The sequence below is a fragment of the Neolamprologus brichardi genome, chromosome 17 (genome assembly GCF_056152115.1).
Source record: "Neolamprologus brichardi isolate AB-2024 chromosome 17, ASM5615211v1, whole genome shotgun sequence".
Classification (NCBI taxonomy): domain Eukaryota; kingdom Metazoa; phylum Chordata; class Actinopteri; order Cichliformes; family Cichlidae; genus Neolamprologus; species Neolamprologus brichardi.
In genome coordinates this window covers 11,502,940-11,521,690 of record NC_142120.1, presented here as the reverse complement: position 1 = coordinate 11,521,690, position 18,751 = coordinate 11,502,940, and the positions used below count along the sequence as shown (strand labels likewise).

The 18,751-nt window shown below is 40.4% G+C and overlaps 1 protein-coding gene across 1 annotated transcript in view; it reads left to right on the top strand.

Annotated features, from left to right (window-relative positions):
• The window catches only part of plxna4 (plexin A4), a 241,588-nt gene that overhangs the window by 175,817 nt on the left and 47,020 nt on the right, over window positions 1-18,751 (top strand). Inside the window, exons 10-16 of the mRNA XM_006780708.3 lie at window positions 7,774-7,974; window positions 8,822-8,918; window positions 10,909-11,096; window positions 14,269-14,420; window positions 16,420-16,537; window positions 17,539-17,675; window positions 18,467-18,634. Of these exons, the coding sequence (XP_006780771.1) occupies window positions 7,774-7,974; window positions 8,822-8,918; window positions 10,909-11,096; window positions 14,269-14,420; window positions 16,420-16,537; window positions 17,539-17,675; window positions 18,467-18,634 (1,061 nt within the window). The remainder of the gene's footprint in view (window positions 1-7,773; window positions 7,975-8,821; window positions 8,919-10,908; window positions 11,097-14,268; window positions 14,421-16,419; window positions 16,538-17,538; window positions 17,676-18,466; window positions 18,635-18,751) is intronic.

Genomic DNA, 18,751 nt, shown 5'->3' with positions numbered 1-18,751 from the left:
GTAGCCTTTAGGGCAAAGCGGCGAGGTAAAGGAAATTTAGGGGATGTGCCCGTGATTTGGGCCTGTGGGTACAGTATTCCACGGGTATCTGCATTTCTCTGTATTTTTATGTGTATATACAGTGTGTGGCTGTCTTTGGCCTGTCTGTTTGCTGACAATTCGCAGTGGCTTTCAGGGGGAGGGTTTTACAGGGAGTGAGTGGCCTGTTAATCTTAGCCTGAGGTGAGCTATGATGAAGATCACTAGTGCTCATGTCTAGGTTGGCAGACGCCGCACGACGGGCAGGGACAAGCTTAGCCAGATTGTCTCCTTTGATGAGCAGTCTGCTCTCGATTGTGTTATTCCGCCCGTGTTTCCCCCGAGCCATTCAACCTGCTCAGACGATATTATTTTCTTTTTCCGCCGTTTCCATTATCCTTTTGAACCTTGTGCTTAGTTAGGCCCAAGCGTGAGTCTTTGCAGGTTTACTTTTCCAATTAGCTCAGGCGCCGGTGGTCAATATTGACTCTGGATAATAACGCGTGAATCCTCTCCTATTGTGTTGCTGACTAAAAGAAAACCATAAACAAAGCAAGGCGGATTTGGTATTAGCACATTAATGGCATCCTTTTTTTTTGACATGTTGTTTCAAAAAAAGACAGGTGTTTTGCAGGCTTAATGACTTTTAATTTGCTTTTAATTAACCCTTCAAATCCAGGGTCATGTTTTTTTCTGCCGGCCTTTTGGTGGTCTTTTCGAATTAACAGACACACAAATCTACAAGCTTGATAGCATGCACACTCACATACAGCCATAGAAGATTTTTGAGATTTCACAAAAGGCATCAAGTCAACTTTGCTCTGAAACGGGATGGCCTCTTACTGCAGCACATGAATTTTTGTGTACTATTACAATTAGGGGATTTCAGGAAGTGATCTGAATAATCCCCTAACTCTATGCTAATGATCGAGCCAGGCAAATCTCCCTACTGGTTGAGCTTGTTGTTAGTATGCATCGGAGGACAGCGTTAAAGCCCAGCCTGGGTGTACGGTGAATGCCTTTTTATTCATGCCAGCAATGATATGGGCACACGGATCAGACATTTGCCTGTTGGCACATTAACTAAGGGCGTGTCCCTGTTTACCCTCCACACATGTCAAGGACTTAGCCATCATTCTGATGAGTCTCAGTGACAAAGGACGTGCTTGCAGCTTCATTCAGTTTCACTGTAGAAAGAGCCAACAGTCATTTCCAACCTCTGCAGCATTGATGTGAATAGGTTGTGTTTACCCAGTGGACAATATTTGTTTTCCTACATATTTAGCTCTGTTTCATCTCTCCTCCCTAATTCACACATGGTCTCACCTAAAGACACTGATGAAACTGGGGACACTTCCTGTACTCTTTGTCTGATGAAAACCACAGGGGGATATTTCCCCCTCTTCTTCCTCCGTCTATAACACAGCATGTTCATATTCTGAGTTTCTGTCAAGCCTTACCCTAATATATTCAGTTGGTAGGAAGATGCAAAAAACACACAAATATTAATGTTACCAAAGATGTATCACTATCTCCTGGCACATCCTTGTCCTTTGTTGTTGTTTGATTATTTGCTTCTTGACTGCGTGATCAATGCCGTAGACTTTATTTACCAGGAATTTATTGATCAAGTGATCAGGATAATGTTATTAAAGAACCTAAATGCCAATTGTAATAGCTATTAGTTGCCAATATTAGACAGAAATGGTAGCGCGAGGTGCATTGGTTTAATTCATGGACAAATCAATGCCATGCACACGCACTGACTGTTGAGGACCAGTTTGAGCATTTGCAGAGAAAAGAGGACAAATGGATATGCGAAAATTGAGAATGAAAGCAAATGAAACAAAGTAGAAAAGAAAATTACAGAAAGGCGCCGAAAGTGAAAGATTAAAGAGGTAAGATCTGAAAAATACGGGAATAAAAAAGGCACAATAACAAGAAACAGAAGCAGTCAGATGATCATAGAGGCTTTAAACAAACCCCTGAAGTTAGGGAAATTTATTTGGAAATGGCAAACAGAGAAATGATTACCAACAATGTGTTTTAAGATCTGGGCTGACAGATGAAGTTAGTCTTCCTACCATAGTTGTACATGTACGTACTTTACCTTATTTTTGTTGTTGTTTTTTACAATCAACATTATAATTTGACTAACTTTAGTTTTTTGTTGTTAATGATGAAATAAAGTGGTTTGGATGAAGCCCTGATTACTTGTTTTTATTCCTCTATGGGATGTGTTGCAGTGCTGCTTCTGTATTCTGAAATATGAACATTTGGTTTATTGAGTTGAATGTTTTCATAATCTGGAAAATGATGAAAAAACACATTTTAATAAATCCTAACAGTTCTTAAAAACAAATGGATGCAAATGCAGAGAGGAGGAAAAAATAACAGATATAGCAATGAAAAAAAAGGAACCAGTTATTTGGGAAAACTTTAAGGCAATGAAGGAATGAATGGTGGGATAAAAACAGGGATGAGAAACGAGTGAAGAGCAGAGAACGTGGAGAGTGTCTTTGCCCGAGGCTCTGTTGGATATGATAAAACAGAGGCTTGTTAAGGGGAGCTCTTGGTAACCACTAAGTGTGTGTGCGCATGTATAAAACTTAAGATCCTCTTCATCTTCACACCTTGCACTTCTATAATTATGTCTGTCTCTCTCTCAGTCTCCCTCCCTCCTTAGCTTCAAACTATGCCAAGGGCTTTTACATTCACAGCTCCCATTCTGCTTCCTACTCTCTGTCACTTTCCCTATCTCCACCCATCCACACCTCCCACGAGGCTCTAATTATCAGATCTAAGTAGGTCCCAAAGAAGAAAAGGAGTCAGAAAAGAGGGAGGGCAATCAGCGAGAGAGTTGATAAGAGAAATGAGAAGGGTCAGTGAGATAGATCAGACAGCACAGGATGCGTTTAGAGAGGTAGAAATGAAGGAGGGAAAAAGCATTACTGAGAATCAGAGGTGAGGTTAAAGAAAACATCGAGGCGGCGATGGAGACAGGAAGAATGAAGAGTTATTACATATTTGGGGGGAGAGGCGCCGACTTTTTTCAAACGTCTTAGCTTATTATGTTGTTATGATGAGTCATGCTATTGACAGATACTCTCCTTAGTGATTTACTGCAAGTGTTTGATTACATGACTGGAAGAGTGTCAGTGAAGCTCCCGGCACCACACGCGCACCGACAGACACATAAAGTAAAACACATACAGTTAAGCAGCTAGTTCAATCCACATCAAAGTGTAGTTTGTATTTCCCATCTCTCCTACTTTAATATTCCCCCTTTTAAAAAAAAAAAAAACCTCCAAAAACTTCTACTTGTCTCTACACATGCAGATATTTCCAGTGAAATATGTCCTGGATTTTAAGATCCCCACAAATACACAATATGTTCATGTAATTAAATTTTGGAAAAACAACAGCAACATCTCTTTCCAGAAATTGTTTTCCTGTTGTTCTAAATAATCCATTTAACATGCTGTCAGTAGTTTTTACGGGGAACTAGTAAACTGGAAATAATTATTCTGAGCCACTGGAACAGCTTCTTTTGCATTTAGTTAGTGTAATTTGTAAATTATGCGAGCGCCACAAATTAATTTAACCCCTGATTTATTGGATTGCAGTAGGAATCTGAGTAAAATAACTACTGATTTCCTTTCTTCTTTCATGGAACCCTGTAATTCAAACCCCACTTATAGGTACGGCTTTGAAAGAGTGCAAAGTTTTCTGTCATTGTCTGCCATTTATGATTTGTATGCGTTTATATGTATGAATGTATTTGTCTGTGAATCTGCATTTCCTCCCCTGCTATTTGGTGCACCTCAGTCATTGAGCTAGACAAGGAAACAATAAATACACAGACATTAAACCTACCTAACACTGACATAAATCTCAACAGCAACAGCAAGCATCACTGCCAGCAGCATGAGCATCTCTAGCCAGCTAGGGGATATGCATGTGTTTGTCCAAACCAATAAAAGTCCACTTGGCCTCAGGAAGAGCTGGCAGTGATCGTACTGTTATACAAGTGTGTCTGAGTGTGTATGTGTACATACAAATATGAAAAATTAGAGCTAAGTAGCAAAAAACACAGACTACCACCATTATACACACTGCCTCGGTTGTAATTTCACTTCCGCATGGTGCATTTATAATCGGTATTTAAGCGAGATTTATGTATTTCTCCTTTTTCATGTTTATCTCTTCTGTCACAAAATATGATGTTTATTTAAAGGTGGTTAGGGAGGTTTTTGTTTTCAACATACATGATGAACGATACCTCACAAATCTCTCAAAGAATACAGGGCTTGGTTGTGAGGTTATGTTGTAATGTGGAAAGTCAACTTCAAAAGATTTCAACCTCCACAGAGACTATTTTCTTCTTTTTCCACCATTTCCATTATGTCGCTTTAAAAAAAGGAAAAAAATCTACATTTGTTTGAGAGTCACACAACATCCAGTCTGTGCTGTTGGCAAACAGAGGTACTATACTTCATCACGTTGAGGAAATGTAATGAAATAGCAATTATTTATTCAGTCAATTTTTTATGAGTTCTCTGCTATGCTCGGGTCCTATTCTGCTATACTACTATAAATTCCATATTAGGCTGTTGTTAGCTGGTTGCCAGACAGTGTAATTACATCACGGTGTATCATCTGTATCATAATATTCAAGTTTTGAGGAAATTAATTTCGATTTTGTTTTCATAAAATGAAAATAAAGCGCTTCTTCAAGTGTTATATGTGTATAAATACACTTATATGTCCTATACTTGTTTATTTTGGCTCATTGGCTTTAAGGCAATTATGATATCATAATATCTGATATGGATAAGAACCTTTAGTGGCCTGGATACCTATGTGAAAGAGTGGTTGGTCCACTTTTTATCATATAGGGCAGTGCGGTCAGCTTGTATGCATGAGCCTCTAGACCGAGGCCCACAGTACAGGTTTGAATCTGCTGATTATGTGATGATTTTGCAGAAGCAAGTCCTTTTCAACCAACTTTTAATGTAAAGAGACATTTTCTTCTAATCTTTTCTGAAAGGATAGATTTTCACCTTTAATGTTTTATCCAGATTTCAACAATGTTTTAATGTCTGGCAAAGACATTAAAGTTTTTCAGTCTTTTCAGCAGCAATGCATATTTTTGATCAAAATGCAATTTAACCATTCTACTAAAGTGGAAAACTAGTTCAGTCCATAACACTTTTAGTTGATGACATTCATTTTATACTGTAATGTGATTCTGTTTTTGTACATACAGTAAAATTTCTGTTAACCTTAGTCTACACGCATGTGCAAAAAAAGGGAATTTCGCTCATCTCAAACACCACGGTGCAATTTAACTGTGCTTGCGTGCATGCATCTACTTCCTGTGATGTTTGCGTGTGTGAAATCATGTCTCCTCGTCATATGCGGCTATCAGTGTTCATCTGCGTCTTGAAAATTCAGCATAAGTCCCTGTGTTAAGTCATACTCGGGTGCTTTCCATGCCTTCATTTCCACAAACCAGATCAAATTCATTGTCCCCCATTGTTCAAGTGTATTAACTGGAAGAGACAAGATTAAAAATGGATTGCATCTCTCTTTGCTCTCCCACTCATTTTCATTCACCAAATATGACCCTTCGTTCTTAGGAAAATGAGATTTGGAAGAGCAAACACGCATGCACCGCAACTTCCTTCCTCTCCTTCACCGCTGAACTCGCTCACCCTGTGTGTCATTTATCTATAATGACTTTGTGAATAGTGTCACAGAGCGTTCCCCTCTCTCACCACGCAGCTATCCAGTCAGTCACTCACTTAGCCTAACCCAATCAAGTGGCTTTTAATGAACTTCAAACAAGTGTTATCACCCGGTTCAACGTGCGCTATGCTTCACTCCCCCCAGCTCCATCCGCGTGGGGGCTCACCTTATCTGCTCTCCCTTTTTTTACCGTCTTTCCTTCTCCTTCTTTGACATGCTAAAGCCCGTCCTGTCACATACACTTAACGGTGGGGGTTTTTTCCCCATTGCTGTGTTCTTTTGTTGTTCTTCTCCTTCATTTGACCAATTTTGCCATCTCTTTCTCTCTATTTTAACTACCCTTCAGAGAAAATAGTACTTACGGAAGCACTGTTCTTCATTTTCTCTCTTTACCCTGCTTTACCACCCATTTTACCTTTAACTTCTGGTTGTCAGTCACTTTTCTGTTCTCCTGATAATGCTTTTTGTTTCAGTTATCCTCTGTGGTCTTTGCCTTTCCTTTTCTGTCCTTCCCCTCTCCTCACCTGTTCTCTTTTTCTCCTCTTCACCCTTCAGGCGAGTCATAGGTGCTCTATATTTAACCCGCTAGTCACACCTGAATTGATTGGCTGTTAATTTTAGACCTCCAATTGCTAAGTGACTTTTACCTCTGTCTTGGTCTTCCCCTTTCTCTGTTATTTTTTCTCACCTAACATGGGCACAAGTATCACAGAAAAAAAATCATAAATTTGCCACAAGGGGTTGTATGTCACAAGCATACATACAGCAGACCCTAGATTTTGAAAAGGAAATGCAAAATTTCAAACTCAGAGCTCATAGTCTATCAGAATAAGTACCTTTTTTGTTATATCATTAATGCTCCTCTCCTGTGGGTAATGACATTAGAGTACCTATTGACCTTCACTCGTTGAATGTGAGCAGGCCACGGGCCTGTAGGAAACACAGCTGACCTCTACTCAACAGAAAATCGAACAAATAAAAGCACTAAACACTGAAAATATACTGAAGTGTCATTAAATTAAACTAATGTTTGTGAAGTACTGTTAGGTGGTATGCTATCTAGTGAGATAAATGACAAGTGTGAATGTCTCTGTGAATTTGCAGCACATTGTGTGTTAGTCAGATTTTAGGAAATGCCCTGATGCAAGCGGCAACTTTCCTTACTGCCTTATAAAAAAAAATGAAACCGATTTAAATTGTTTTCTTTTTATTCACATCATAAAAAACAGCATAGGGATGAACTTTTTTGCAAAAAACAGTCCTATAAGCAAGACTGGGCTTGCCTTGCAGGAGATCAGTGCTGCATTTGACCCCAATGATGGGAAAGAGTGACACATCTTACTGGAAATATCAAGAGTTTGACTCCAAAACCTTTACAAAAGTTACATTAAAAAGCATTTTTACAAAAAACTATTTTGGTCTTTGTGGCCTCTGCATTTACACTTTTCATCCAGATATGGGAGTTGAGGGATTTTGATTGGCAGGTGTCTCAACACAGCCAGCTATAACTCGTTGGTGTTTGCTAATTGAAGTTGATGGACCTGTCCACTGTGTTTGTGGTCTCGGTTCCTTTTTGAAGAATGTTTAATGGGATAATTTGACAAAAGAGATATCCTTCTCTTTCAGTTTTGCTGACAGATATTTTAGGATTTTACTGGTTATTAATTAGCAGGCGTGTTTGTCTTACTTGTGAATCCATGTTTTTAAAAGGCTTGCATTCATCTTTCATATGGTCTGTGGATTAAATGAAGTGCAAGTCACTTTTAGACATTAATAATGCCAGTCTCTTTAATCTCGGGCATTTTGCTTACACTGCAGAAATCAACTGCACCTCTAACAACAGTGAAGTGGAGAATGCATTTGAATCAAAATATACAAAAGGCTTACTTAAGCAAAAGCTCAACAGCGACACTGTTGGATCTCTTTGAGTAATGATGTTTTATTTGCAATTTGGCATTAGACCCACTGACCACCTTTCTTGTTTCTCTGCTGCTTTGCCTCCAGGGGTGTCCCCAGTTGCTGCCTGCAGAAAGGATACTGGTGCCTGTCAATGTGGTGAAGCCCATCACCCTACGGGCTAAAAACCTTCCTCAGCCACAGTCTGGACAGAGGGGTTACGAGTGTTTGCTCACCATCCAAGGAAACGAGCACCGGGTTCCTGCCCTGCGCTTCAACAGCTCCTCGGTGCAGTGTCAAAACACATCGGTGAGAAGAGTCTGTCTGTGGGTGTCTGTGTGTTTTCAGTGTCGCAGCTTGTGTGACATATCATCCTTGACCACCACCCACCTACACCTATCTTTGTACAGATGGCCCATGTCTGCAAACTTTTTCTATAAAAGTTAGATTACCTATAAAAGATGTTTTTGCAATCTCTCGCCTTCACATACAGCCACATGCACACACTGATTCCAGCTGAGGGATTTTTGGTCTTCCAGCTAGACAGGTGGTAGATGAGATAAGTGCCTAACTTTGTCTCTAGCTGCAATGATTCTCCATTCACTGGCTGAATAATGCATTGACAGGAACGAAGGATGAGCATGAAAAAGGCTTTATGCTGGTCTTGATGCTAATTGTCTGTTGATACAATAACATCCCATCTTCCTGTCTATCTTCATCACTCGAAGTGTGTATGTCAGTAAAGATGACTGTGGGATTTGTGCGCATAATCACTGCACATTCCAAATATTGTACTTTGATTGAGCTGTGAAGGAGGGAAACTGTAATTTAGCAGAAAATGATGATTCCTGCACCAACCCTCTATTCTGCTAGTGTTACAGAACCAAATGAAAAATAATCTCTCAATGCTCGCTGGTGTGTATAGCGTGCGTTTGTGAGTTTAAAGCATGTGTGTTGGAGTTTGTGTGTGTATTTTCACTGTGCGCGCGTGTGCACATGCGTACAGCAACCTGTTGAGGATGGAGTTTTGCATTTTCAAAAAAGTATTTTGATACCACAGGCTTTTTCAAACTTAGAGAGAAACAGTGAAGACTTTGTATCTCTCATTCGCTTTTCCCATGTCTCTTCCTTCCCTCTCTGGTTGCTATGGTGATAGTATTTCTATGATGGGATGGAGATGAGCAGTCTTCCCGTGGAGCTGACCGTCATCTGGAACGGAGATTTCAGCATCGACAACCCCGCCCACAACAAAGGTAAGCATGCACAGATGCATGAGCATCTGTTTAGGCACAGGCACACACATGTGCATACATGCACATCCACACACGGACACACGCACACGCATATCAGCTCTTTCCATATTTCTCATAGCATCATAGAAGAACATATTGAGTTCACAGTCTCTTACAAACTCACTTAAACACACATGTGCATGCACACATAGACACACTCCAAAGCTGCTGCTTCCCCATTGTTGCCCTTGGAGCCCATCTCCATGGCAACAGGCGGGTGGTGTGCCGAGGTGCAGCATCCATTCCCTGATGTTGCCATGTAGTGGTTAACTTTACCACATCCTCTCATACGCTTTCGTTTTGTCTCCCCGTCTGCCTGTCCAGCACATCACTGTTGTCTTTTTGTCTTTTTTCAAACTCTCTAAATTCAGTTTTCTCACTACCGTTCAAACATAATGTCCCCCAATTCTGCTGTTTCTATTATTTTGACACCTCTCTATGAGTCTGGCAATCTTTCAGTCTCCGTCTCCACTGCCTCTCTCCTTTATTTTATTCATTCAGTAAGGCGCACTGACATAAATTTCACTTCAGCCAAGACCACTATAGGCATAAAAAGAGAGTATTTCTATCTGTAGTCATTTTTATTTTGTGGTATGGCTCTTTTCTCTGTCCTAGAAATTGGAAGAGCAAATGCAAAAACACCTTTGCATCACATACAAAACAAATGAGAAAACATCAATGACAAAAAATGTGGCATTAAGTTAGAAACAGCATGAGAGATGCTTTGAGGCATGTTGCAAAGTGGCTTGCAGATGGTCAGTAACCGTGGGTGGGTTAAAGCAGCTTAAAAATCACCGACTAGATGTTTAAATTGGTATCAGGTGAAGCCATCAGCTGGTGTGAAGCACTGAGCTCAGCTGTTTTACTATGACTGTAACTGAACTTGCTTTTAGGGCCTGTCTGACATAACACTAACTACTAAGCCCTAGTAAAGAAATTACATTTATTATTTCTTTCTCTATATGTAGAGAACAGGGGAGTACATTACATTTCTCTATTATATTTCTACCTTTCTTAGTTTTCTTTTATGTCCAACCTTTCAGCCTTTCATGGTATATCAGCACTGGGTTTTTAAGAATTCAGGATTCAGCTGCTGAGCTTGATTCAGTTTGGCCACTGACAATCCACCACTTTAAGTGATTCATGCTGGGGTAGAAAAAACAGCAGCATGCTGGGGGTTATACTACTCTGACAGGAAAACAGCTTATTTTAACCAAAGGCAGTGGAGTCAGGCATAAGAAGCATGTTGTTAAAATGTGTATTATATGCCAAAATGACACTGTGCTGTAAGGCAAAGTTTGTAGAGTGTTTGTGTGTGTTTCTGGTTGTGTGCATGAGTGTCTGAGTCAAATGTGCTCTACAAAACATATCCTTAAGCATAACTGCAGAATCAAAGAAGCAACAGAAGTTAGAGATGCTTGAACTAGAGACTCCTCCACTACTCTCTTCCTTCCTTTGTTTGCTTGTGGAGGAAGAGGCCTATAGGGCTTTTTTAAAAATTTAGTTATTTTTTGATGGGCAGATCACATACAAAATTAATGGCAATTAAAAAGAAAATGGTTGCTCTGTTGCCATGGAGATAATATGTTAAATGTGCGGTGGGTGAGGAGTGGCAGGAGGCAGTAGTGTAGGAAACTCAGAGGCAGGGTGGGATGCCTAGGGAGTGTGTAGAGATGATGATGGAGCGATAATGAGACAAAGATGTCAACAAATGTCTATCATAATATTCAGTTTATTTATTATTTTTTTTGCATTGTTCAAACAGCTTTATGTAGATGTTGAGTGATTTGGGTAAACTATAAAACAGTTTCTTTTGTGTTTTGAAGTCTTTTGTTACTTTATTAGATTTTTTGCCCAGAATAAATTTAGCTGCATTTGGAGTCATCATTTGTAAAAAGCTTGTTCACTTTTCTCCCGTCTATCTTTGTCTTATCTCCTCCCGCCTGCGCAGTCCACCTATACAAATGCGACGCCCAGCGTGGAAGCTGTGGTCTGTGTCTGAAAGCGGACCCTTTGTTTGGGTGCGTCTGGTGCAAAGGAGAGAACCGCTGCACCCTCAAGCAACACTGCGCCAATGAGAACACGTGGCTAGAGCACAACGGCATCAACAGCAAGTGCACCCACCCACGGATCACCAAGGTGAGACGTATGCATCAGCGTCCACATATGTTCACACAGTTCACACGTTAGCACATGTACGGACCAATCAATCCAGCTATTACTGTAAAAACTTTTTGCCTGAAAGGCCATACATACACACCTTAATTATAGTGCGCTCGTGGGAACATAGTCATACTCATCACCTCACTGACGGTGTGGCAGTCGATCATCTCAACATAATAGCAGAGGCTGTGAGTCATTATCAGCTATTCAGTCTGACACCATTTGTGAAGAAGGATATGTTTTACACCTTTTTGTAGTGCAGCAACACATCCCGGGAAAAAAAAAGTTTCAATGATAATGGCATACGAGAACTACAATTACAGCAGTCGTGTAATTTAGCATTTTAGATGTCTTTTCTTCAAACCGTAGGGGGACAGTAGTTATTTTTTGCCAACGTTAACTCCTCTCAAACTTGAAATGTCAACGTACAAACACATATACAGATCTAGAGAGACAAATCATCCTCACTCTTGTTAGTTATCAATCAGCTGCACAGATGTTCAGGTGAATCCCTGCTTAACCCAGCGCCATGTGGGGTAAATAGACTTGACCTGTGCAAGACACATAAAAAGGGTGAAAGCAGCAGTGATAAGGGTCAGCAAGATGAAGGATAATAGGACATAAAGGAAAGATGGATGGAAAGCTGCCAGATGAAGGAAGAGGAGGGTGGATTTGGGGGAAGGGGGAGAGGCAGTGATGGATGGCTAGGCTGAGCCAGAAAAGAGTCACATGAGGCTGAATGACTGAAAAGAGTCCCCCCCTTTTACCCGGGTCCACTTTTCCAGTGATGGATATAAAGGTCCACTCTGCATCCTTTTCCTGGGAGGAGAGTTGAGGGCAGATGATGACTGCCTGTGGATGAAACATAGAACAGATAAAAACGACAAAGAGGGGAATCCCTTTTGTTGTCCTGGAGATTGATACGGACAGAGAGTGGGAAGAGGGGTGCGGAAATGGAATCTGACCCTCTATCATCCTGGATGTAGCGGCATTCAAGTAACTGCCTGATCACAAGGAATCTGGCTGCTCGCTCATGAGATGTTAACCTGATGGGTTACGACAGAATTGTCTAATTTCCCCCGAGTTGCTTCTAAATAAAGGAGCGAGACAGATAGAGGGAAACAAACATGGGGGAGTCATAAGAAGAAGAATAAAGGAGCTTATTGTAATTACTCGACCCTCACAGATAACCCAGAGTACTGTGATTATTTTTATTCGTTCAAAATCAACTCTTAAGAAGAGTGATGTCATGATGGTAACATTTTGTCCCCCCCACCCACCCTGACACTTATTTAAAGAGTCTGGATCAGTCATTTGCACTCTGTCATTCCACTTCTCTAATGTTTGTCTTCTCCCGGAGCAGTGGATTTATTCTTGGCAATGGGCCTGTATTTCTCCTTACATCCCCGAGGCTGCAGCGGGGACATATTGCAGCCTTCTCACGTCCCCCATAAAAACTGTCAGTGGGTGAGGAGTGAGGACTTTCCCAAGACAACTCAGGCCCTAATGCATTCTAATACGCTTCATTATAATGACATCTCCCATCAACAATGAGAGGGTGAGACTCACATAGAAAGATGAAAAGTGAAAAGGAGTAAGAGAGAGAGAGGGAGAAGTGATTAAGTGTTTGCCTCTACCCAACCGTCAATTATCTTGTCAAAGTCACAAATCTAATCAACGCCTCATTGCGTCTCTCCCCTTCGCTCTCCCTTCTCTCTCTCTTGGTTTCTTTTGCTTCTTCCTTCTCAGCTTCCCTCAAAGTCCTTCTCCCGCTCCATATTTGTTAATAAATTGAGAGCCACGAGGCATTGTGTGCAATCTTTTTAATTGCATGTATTGTAGCCCTGTTCCCAGAAGGCTCTGTTTTTTCATTAAGATATCAGCAGGGAACCTTATTAATCAGCGACGCCGAAGCATACGATAACGATATCTCCCATATGACAGTCGCAGGACTTGTGTTGTGCATGACCTGGCTTGAGATTGCCTGAGTTATTTGACTGGTGAGTTCAGTACTCAAATAGTCAAATTAAATGCTTTTGACGCGCTTGCGGTAGCGACATGCGGAAAGTCACGCTATAGGATCCGACCGCTTTAAGCTATGAGATAAAGGCAAACACACTCACACAGCACTCTACCTGTGAGCACCACAGGGGTTCACGCTGCCAACTTTTACACTGCGCAGAGAAATGACAGTCACCATTAAAGCTGGGCTCCTGCCTGCAGCATGAAGCCTAGAGGACTTTTATTTGGCAGAGACAGATAGACACAGACTATTCTGTGTCCATCTCTCACATCCATCCATCTGGACGGGCCTGATGATGTGTACTCACACGTACACTGACTGGCCAAAAAGTAATTGTGTGAGTAAAGTGTTGATGGATGTTGGAACCACATCATCAACAATGAGAGATGTTACTGATAAATCAAAGGACATTGTGATTACTGCAAAGATGTCACCCGATGCCAAGATATAAGTTAATCTTATGAAATACTTCACAGTAGATTTCAGTGTACACCAGATAGAGAAATGACAGTTGTTGACCCCGAGTCTTGACCCTTTACCAATCACTGCATCTGTCCTGTTCCCCAAGCTACAGACTGCTACCTAATGTGTGAACTTGAGCGCTTATCCCCAAGGACCTTGTGAAAAGCAGCCATAAACTAAAGAGTCCTACTAACAGTTAACTACCATTTGAAACACCCTTGGGATATTATTTTATTGCACAACCACAAATTTATAACTTGAATATTTTTGTGCCATATTCTGGTCCATTCAGATTTCACATGCCTATTTGTTCATTTGAGATAAGCCTCAAATACAGTTTTCATTTAAAATAATGACCTCTAAACCTAATTACACCGATTTGGATAAAGAATGGACGGGGTTGTCCAGTTAATGGAAAGCTAATGGAAACATGTGAGAGATTTATTATGTTAATTCATTAAACTATCTATCAATTATGGATTAACTTACTACTTAACAAAACTAACTAAATTATATATATTGTCTCATTGCTGTTATTATGCACATTACCTTGGAGAATTAGCTTTCCACCACTTTCTATTCTTACGTTGTCAGGAAAATAATTGACAATTGAGTAAAAAAAAAACTAAACTAAATAATGTTCATAATCATCATTTCCAACAGATCACCCCTCTGCGAGGCCCCAGGGAAGGTGGCACACTTGTGACTATCCACGGTGAGAACCTGGGACTGGACTTTAGGGAGATTCAGGGTAATGTGAAGGTGGCTGAAGTGGATTGCACTCCAATACGTGAGGGCTACATCCCTGCTGAACAGTAAGTCACATGTTGATCACAGTAAATCACATAATGAGCAATTAAAAAAGGTGACATGACTAAGCATTAAATAACATATCATCAAATGGTCATTATCAGCTTAAAAACATTCATTCAGATCTGCAATGCCAAACCTTTGACCTTGTGGTAATGAGTGTAATCACACAAACCCCTCTAATGGTGTCCATGGTTGTCCTCACTATTGCTAGCTTCCCTATTTTAGGCTGTAATTCTTCTCTGAATGAATGAAATAGATCAAAAATGTATCCAATGTTCTTGAGGTTCTAATACAAAAGGTTCCCCCTAATTTCCATAGACTATTCCATTGAGTGTGATTGTTTGTCTCAGTTCTGGCACACCAATCAATAGAGGTTGAAGTAACACAGAGATAGGTTACAGCTCTTCACACTATGAAAACCGTATCCACTGGAGGGACCCCACAATACTCAAGATAGGTCTGAAAAGTTCAATTTAATTCAATTTCAATTGAACTGACACTCAGTTTTTGAAAATGTCACACCATGCTTTAGCTACTGTTGTTAGCTAAGGCATTTGTAGCCTACAACCAAGCTTCTTTCAGCTGCTCCCTTATTTACAAGGGGATGGCACTGTGGCTGGATGCACATATTTGATTTGGCACAGATATTTATACCAGATGCCCTTCCTGGCACAATCCTCCCAGGGATTTGTGTCTATTCCCAGGCTCGGACGGGAAACCCTTTATTTATTAGGTGAGTGCGTAAACCTGGACATTATGGAATAGTCTAAAACCAGCCTTTGTACATTTGACTCTTATCAGTGACAAAATGCGTGCTGGACATACTGGCATAAAAGATATCAGGATGATATGTTTTTTCCAGCAGATTGAATTAAGAACTTGCAGAACAAAGTTAGAACTTAGTGGAGAGGCATTAATTCCTTTTCCTGAGTGGGATTTAATTGCACTCTCTTTACCACTACTACAGGAATGTCGCTAGAGACATTGTATTTAAAACTCTGTCGTGTTGCAGAATACAGAGAGACTGGTGTGGCACAGATGTTCTCAGTCAGCACTGTGTGAACTCCCTTGGCAAAGGCTTGAATGTAACGAATGTTAATTCAAATGGAAAAATCTGCTCTGCATTTTAAAGCCCAACAGACAGCAGCAGCCTGTTGATACTACGTACTAAATATTGAAGCATATTATATAGATTCTGTGTGAGCACAGTCACAGACCTTTGCTGTTATGAGATTTAAACTGAAAGAACTTTGACCACAGCTGAACACTTCATGTCCTGAAGGGCAAAACACTTCCCTAAGCACACAAATAGCACTTAGTTCAATGTGTTAGCAACTTGACACGTCCTTAACAATTCAATGTAGCGTGGTCTTGGTGGTTGCATAAGAGATATGATGTCAAAGTTGGCATAATCTTCTGACTAGCAGAATGTATATGAATGTAAACTAATTTAAAGTCAGAGCAGTGCACTTATACAGTAGAGGCAATGCTGTGGGTGACAGAGCACAGTTCCTCCCTCAGTAGCACACACAACTCCAATAATCTTTTTTTTTTTAATTCAGGAGGTTACATTTACTTGACATACGAGTTTAATCCAGCGCTTTGGCTCCTTTCAGGTGCGGTCTGTAAAATTATTAAAACTAGTTTAAAGTTGGCTTATCAACAGACCCTGTGCTTCTTCTGCTGAGAAAGAAAGTTGTGTGCCAGCACTTTCTAAGCAAATGCTGACCCAGCAGAAGAGGTAGCTGCATTTGAGGTCATATGTAAAAGGATGGAGACTTTTTGCTTTCTCTCCTACAAGTTGGCAGTGCGGGGGAGGTGAAGCTGTTGGCAAATAAGGCATCATTTTATCAAGCTTTAAGACAGGTCTAGCTATAAATCTATTAAATAACCTGCTTTGCATTTCCCGGCGAGGCCAACTGGTATAGTACAAGTAACTGCGCAATTACACATGCTTTGTTTTGTTACATATTCTACAATTGTGCCAATGTTTGTTTCCAGGATTGTGTGCGAGATGGGTAGAGCTGAGATGAGCCAGTATACTGGGAACGTGCAGGTCTGTGTCGGGCAGTGCACATCTGAATTTATGGCAAAATCCTCCAAGTACTACTACTTTGTGGTGAGTGTTAACTTCTGTTGTTTTTGTGTAATTGTACGTGTAGTTTTGCAGACTTTAAAAAAAAATAGCAGTTTGATGGTTAAAAATTGAAACGTGTGCTTCTTTTAGCAGAAAGGCAACTATACTGCATGTGTCACCCTCGGCATGTTAGCACCTTGCTTGTAGCTGATCAGTCTTCTCACCTACTGTGTTAAGTAGGTGAGAACATGTATGTACATGTTGCTTTTTTGGCTGTGTTCCAACATGGTGTGGTTCTCACTGAGAGTCTGCTTCTCAGCTTTTCTGTCGTGCGTGTATCAGTCGTGAGACATGACTGACAGTTACTAATGAGAAGGAAATGAAGAAAAAACATGAACGTTGATAAAAAAAAAAAACGAAGTGAATAACAAATAACAATTGAACATTAACAGATGAAAACACACATTACACCTTTTTTAACATTCACTCTGGGTATAATTATTCTCACACTTTCGCTTTCTGAAATAAATTAGCAGTTGTTAATGTAATGTACGTATTTTATGCTGTGTTATCATTTTTACTGCTATCCATTAATGGGTGCTGGCTGGGTTTATTTCTCAATGGGCTCCCTGCACAGGATTATAGGATGTTAGGTCTAGATGTCGCACTACACAGCAGGCTAAGGATGAGATTATAAGAACACGAAATGGACTGAAGGAGGATTTACTTTATGCCCCACTTCCCCTGAACTGCATCTGCTGCTACTGTTACTTTAATTTGCAAAAGTTTTTCATGAGAGAACACGCTAAGTGGAATCAGTGGGTGCAGGTTAAAGTACAGCACTGTGGAAAAGTCTTGAACTATCCCTACTTTCTTTCTATTTTGAGCGAGACTTTCTTGTATGTATTTTTTACCTGGCCATTTTCAGGGGAATGTATTTCTTTGTTTGCCAAACTGCTTATGAATCAGCTATAAGTAACTTTCTTACCAACAGGCTGTTACAATAACATTTACTTTTTTATTTTTTTATTTTTTTTTACCAGATTCCAAGGATTATCAGTCTTACGCCAAGCCGTGGGCCAGTCTCTGGGGGAACTGTCGTCAACATTACTGGCAGCCACTTTGATGCTGGGAGCAATGTGTCAGTCATGTTCAAGGACCAGCCGTGCACTTATCAGAGGTTAGTTGGAACAAGCCAGCGCTGACCCCGTCAGTCACACTTTAACAGTCAATTAAACGGTCAGGTAAAGCTACCCTTTCACACTACAGGTACAAAACCTTTCTGACATCGCAACAATATCTTACTTTTACACATAAAATGAAATATCACGATGCCCAAGGAGGAACTTTACTACATTATGATTAATCAAGGGTTTGAGTACACCCATTGCTGAAAAAGAGAAAGTTTTGCAGCTGGACCCCGCACAAATGTCAAATTCAATTAAAACAACTGCATAAAGACAAATGAAAATGAATGCTAAAGTACTTCAAATTGCCTTTGTGCTCAACCCTGTCACAGTAGCAGGCTGAAGGTCTACGTTTAACCATCTACACAGCTGCAGAAATATATTAAATACCTTGGGAGCAGAAATAGCGCTGACTAGAGGTTTTCCATTTTTGAGATTCAAATTTCTACTCAGTGATGATAAATATTGCACCATAAATGATTGGGCAAATACAGCATCATTGCAATGTACCATTTGACACTGATAAATGCTCAGTTCTCAGTTCAGTCAATACATTATGGATCAATGTCTATTTAACCAACCGTTCAAATGTCTTAACTATTACATCGCTTTTAGTGTTGGAGTAATTTAGTAGTCTGCTTAAAAAAGGATATTGACTAGAGAGATGGATTTTGGGTTTCTTTACATTTAAATACCACTGTACTGATTCCTACTTTTGTCTGTTGACGTGTACCACTAACATATCAGTACATGTAACTAATGTTTCATCCTGTCATTGTTTTAGGAGGGGTGGCCTATGGCTTACTTGCCGAACCCATGCTTCCCTACATGGCATTGGAAATGTGTCTGTGTCTGTGAGCATAGATAGGGCCCACCTTCAGAAAGACCTCCAGTTTGAATATGTGGAAGATCCCACCATCACCAAGATAGAGCCTGAGTGGAGCATTTTCAGGTATAGATTTTTGTCTGTTTACTTTGACTCGTTACTCACTGCAGAGAGATATCAACAGAATATTATGCGTCCTGTGGATGGAAATATCTCAGCAGCACAGGTTATTGTCAGATCCTT